The following is a 3575-nucleotide window of genomic DNA, read 5'->3' on the forward strand; positions in this document are numbered from 1 at the left end:
ATATATACACATACATAGTTGGAAATGGATGCGTGGCGTTCAATTAAATAATATAAATAGTATTTATGTATATATACACACACACACATATTATTTATATTATTATTTAATTGAATGCCACGCATGCATTTCCAAGTCAGTTTATCTTAACCTTGTTGATGCGACTCTACTCCATACTGTTTCCTCCCCTCTTTCTCTTTTTGCTTCTCTCGTTGCTCACACGCGACTATCCTCCATCATTCTTTTCCTCACGTGACTATCTTTCTTTCATGCACGGACTTTCTAAGGACTGGACGTCTCCTATCTCTCTCTTCTATCTTTTCTCTTTTCAAAGGACATATTTCTCTCAGCGTTCACTATTTTGCTCCTCATTCAGGTTTAACGACCCTCCATGTTTGTTTTTGCGCGGTTTCTCTGTATGTCTCTACTGCCTTGCTTTTGTTCCTAATGTTGACCCTCCACAAATCCAAAATTTTATTTTGGTATTTATGGGAGCAACTGTCATCGAAGACTCATATTGTCGTTGATTGCTCGAACTGGGGAGTAGATAGAGAGCCGACAAGTGATGAAGGGTCATTCTTTGTATGACTTGTCCCATTTTTTCTCTCGTTATTTGGTTATTTAACTCATTTGGTATCGTATTGCATGTGGTTTACTGTTGGTGACGTCCTGTACCCATATATATATATATACGTGGGTGCACTCACACACATACATATTTCCGACAAGGATATGTAATCCCAATGTAATAATCCATATCCATCTTTCATATATCTATTACAAAATGTTAATCGATTTTTATTTTTATTATTTCAGTAATGTAACAGCATATACAGAACAAACAAGGAGACTTACATACTGTTTGAAGTTAAATCATTGATGCAAGGAATACGTAAACGAAGCATGCTGGATACCTACGATGACACATAAATAACACAAAATATCTTGATATTCCGTCGAATGATATTTCCCATTATAATACTGTTCATATTTTATTTCATATCTGTCCCTCTATGGTTCTAGTTTCTGAAATTAGTTGACAAATAAAAAATAAGATATATCTGTATGTCACTAAGATATATTAATTAGTTCGATACAGAAAACTATATGCAAGTATAATTTAATGTCCATCGATTAAAAAATCAAAGAACATGCCTGCTTTTATTAAATATGAAAATTCCTCAAAATTCTCAGAAGAAATGTTGTACGAAGATAACTGGGAAAGTTCAATTATAAATAATACCGCTTACCAAAATATCACTGCAAGTGATCTATATAAGCTGCTTCAGTTGCCATTGGAGGCCCACGAGTGCATGCTAGAGCAACTACGTCTTCCTAAACCACCCGGTAAGTATATTTACACATTATTACTATCTATTATTGAATTCACAGAAATGTTGAAAAATATATTAATGAAATATGATATTTCCGTTGTCGACCGGCTTCGATTGTTTAGGTAAGCATGATTGGTACATTGATTAGTGCTAGTCATTCGATGCTGGTAGCAGATCAGATATTTTGTAAATAAATAGCAAAATAAATTTTAGAGGTGGAAATCAGCGATTGTTAATGAATTACAAGTAGGCAACCTGACAACCTGACAGAATCGTTAGGACGCCGGGAAAAATGTTTAGCAAAATTTTGTCCGTCTTTATGTCCCATGTTTCAATTCCAGACGAAGTCAACTTTGCCTGTCTTCACACACGCGCGCGCGCATTGGGTCATCACTCAAATAATGTGGTTTTTAAATTGCATGACTGAAAGTAGGAGCGAGGCGGGATAATATATCTGCATGAACTTGCTATAAAAAGCAGGTAGTAATTCTACCTTATTCTTATTCTTAATGCAAGTTTTAAAGAGTGCAGTTCGATATTATCAGTTATTTTTTCAAAGCTATAATGGAAGTGACAAAGAGGCATATTCGGCATATTTTGCTTTATGAGATCAATAAAGACAACAACGTAACGGGAAGTGCAAGGAATGTTAATGCAGTACATGGGGATCGAATAATAAGCGTAAAGCAGTGTCAACGGTGATTTCAGAAATTCCCAGTCGGAAACTACAGCTGAGAAGACGAGCCTCGTTCTAGAAGATCATTAGAGCTCAACGAGGACGTACTGCAAACCCTGGTCGAACAAAATCTCATCATAACTGTTGATGAAGAAGAGAAGCTTGGATTTGTTCATTCAACCATTCATCGACACCTATCTGCCATCAGAAAGGACAGCAAATTGTCTCATAATGTTCGTCACAAACGTTCCGAGTTTAATCGCGCGCAGAGGATGAATGTGCGCTCTTCTTTGTCGTCACGTCTCATGAATGAACCTTTTTTTAACCGAATAGTGACTAGTGACGAGAAATGGGTTCTCTATGAAAATGTCAAGCGCCGAAGACAGTGGATAGGGAAAGGAGAAACACCGGCACCCCACGCTAAAGTAGGTCTTCACCCAGGTAAAGTGTTGTTATCTGTTTGGTGGGATATGAATAGTACTGGAGGAGTATTTTTTCGTCCCAGACAAGTGAATTTTGGAAGAGGGACCTGGCAAACTACCAGATAGATGGAAGATCATTGTAGAAAATGAAGGAGAGTATACTTTAGATTAAAATAGAATTTTGTTTATCTTGATTTAAAAAAATAAAAGAAGTATAAACGAATCGCAATATTTATGGAATACCCAATATATATGATGATTGCCTCTTTTTTGCAGAAGGTCATCTCTTGAATTAATAAATACTGTCAAGAGATCTTATATGACTAGCATGTCCTGCTCTTGACAAAGAAACTCTACTATAGATCTTACAAATATTTTAAAGCAGAAAAGTGTCTGGGTTGTAGTTAAGTCCGGTCTACGATGTGCTCGTTTCAAGATAGATTCTTCAATTATTCGAGCTTCATATGCTTTACATCTATTGTAGATAATTTGTTTTCAAACTGATCGATCTTGCGTCATCTGCCCACCAGTCTTCAACTTTCACATTAAGAGCCTTAAGGCTGTTCTTGATAGCATCCCTAAAACGTTTCGTAGGTTTATGTCTCGGACGTTTGCCATGCTGCAATTCCCCCTAAAACAACTGCTTTGGCAAGATGTCGCCCTGCATCCTAGCATGTTGCCCAACCCAACGCATTTGATTGTGTATGAGGATCATTTCAATACTGGATGTGTTAGCTTGCTGAGGAACAACGGGTGTCTGGTGTTAAAGACTTCCATTTGATATCTTGTATCTACCTTAGGCAAGTCTAATGGAATCTTTCTAAAGTCTTGATGTGGCGTCGATATGTCGCCCAGGTCTCAACGGAGTACAGGAGGACCGTTAAAATACCAGATTCATAGATGCTAAGCTTGATTTTGAAGGCGATGCTTCTATCAGACCACACACGATTTTCAAGTCTTCCAAATGCTTTCCTGACTTTTTCAATTCTCAGGTTTATTTCAGAATCATGGGACCGAATATATATATATATATATATATATATATATATATAAAGATAGATATCCTGCGTTTGAGAATTCAAAGTCACTTCCTTAACTTTCTAAGACATCTCAACGCTTATATATATATATATATATATGTAT

The 3575-nt window shown here is 36.5% G+C and overlaps 1 protein-coding gene across 1 annotated transcript in view; it reads left to right on the plus strand.

Moving 5' to 3' along the window:
- Positions 1 to 3575, plus strand: part of LOC106874534 (calcitonin receptor) — a 315260-nt gene that overhangs the window by 190939 nt on the left and 120746 nt on the right. The window contains exon 2 of the mRNA XM_052966607.1: positions 817 to 1347. Coding sequence (XP_052822567.1) covers positions 1152 to 1347 — 196 coding nt within the window. The 5' untranslated portion in view covers positions 817 to 1151. The remainder of the gene's footprint in view (positions 1 to 816; positions 1348 to 3575) is intronic.

This window comes from Octopus bimaculoides, chromosome 1, assembly GCF_001194135.2.
Source record: "Octopus bimaculoides isolate UCB-OBI-ISO-001 chromosome 1, ASM119413v2, whole genome shotgun sequence".
NCBI classification, from domain to species: domain Eukaryota; kingdom Metazoa; phylum Mollusca; class Cephalopoda; order Octopoda; family Octopodidae; genus Octopus; species Octopus bimaculoides.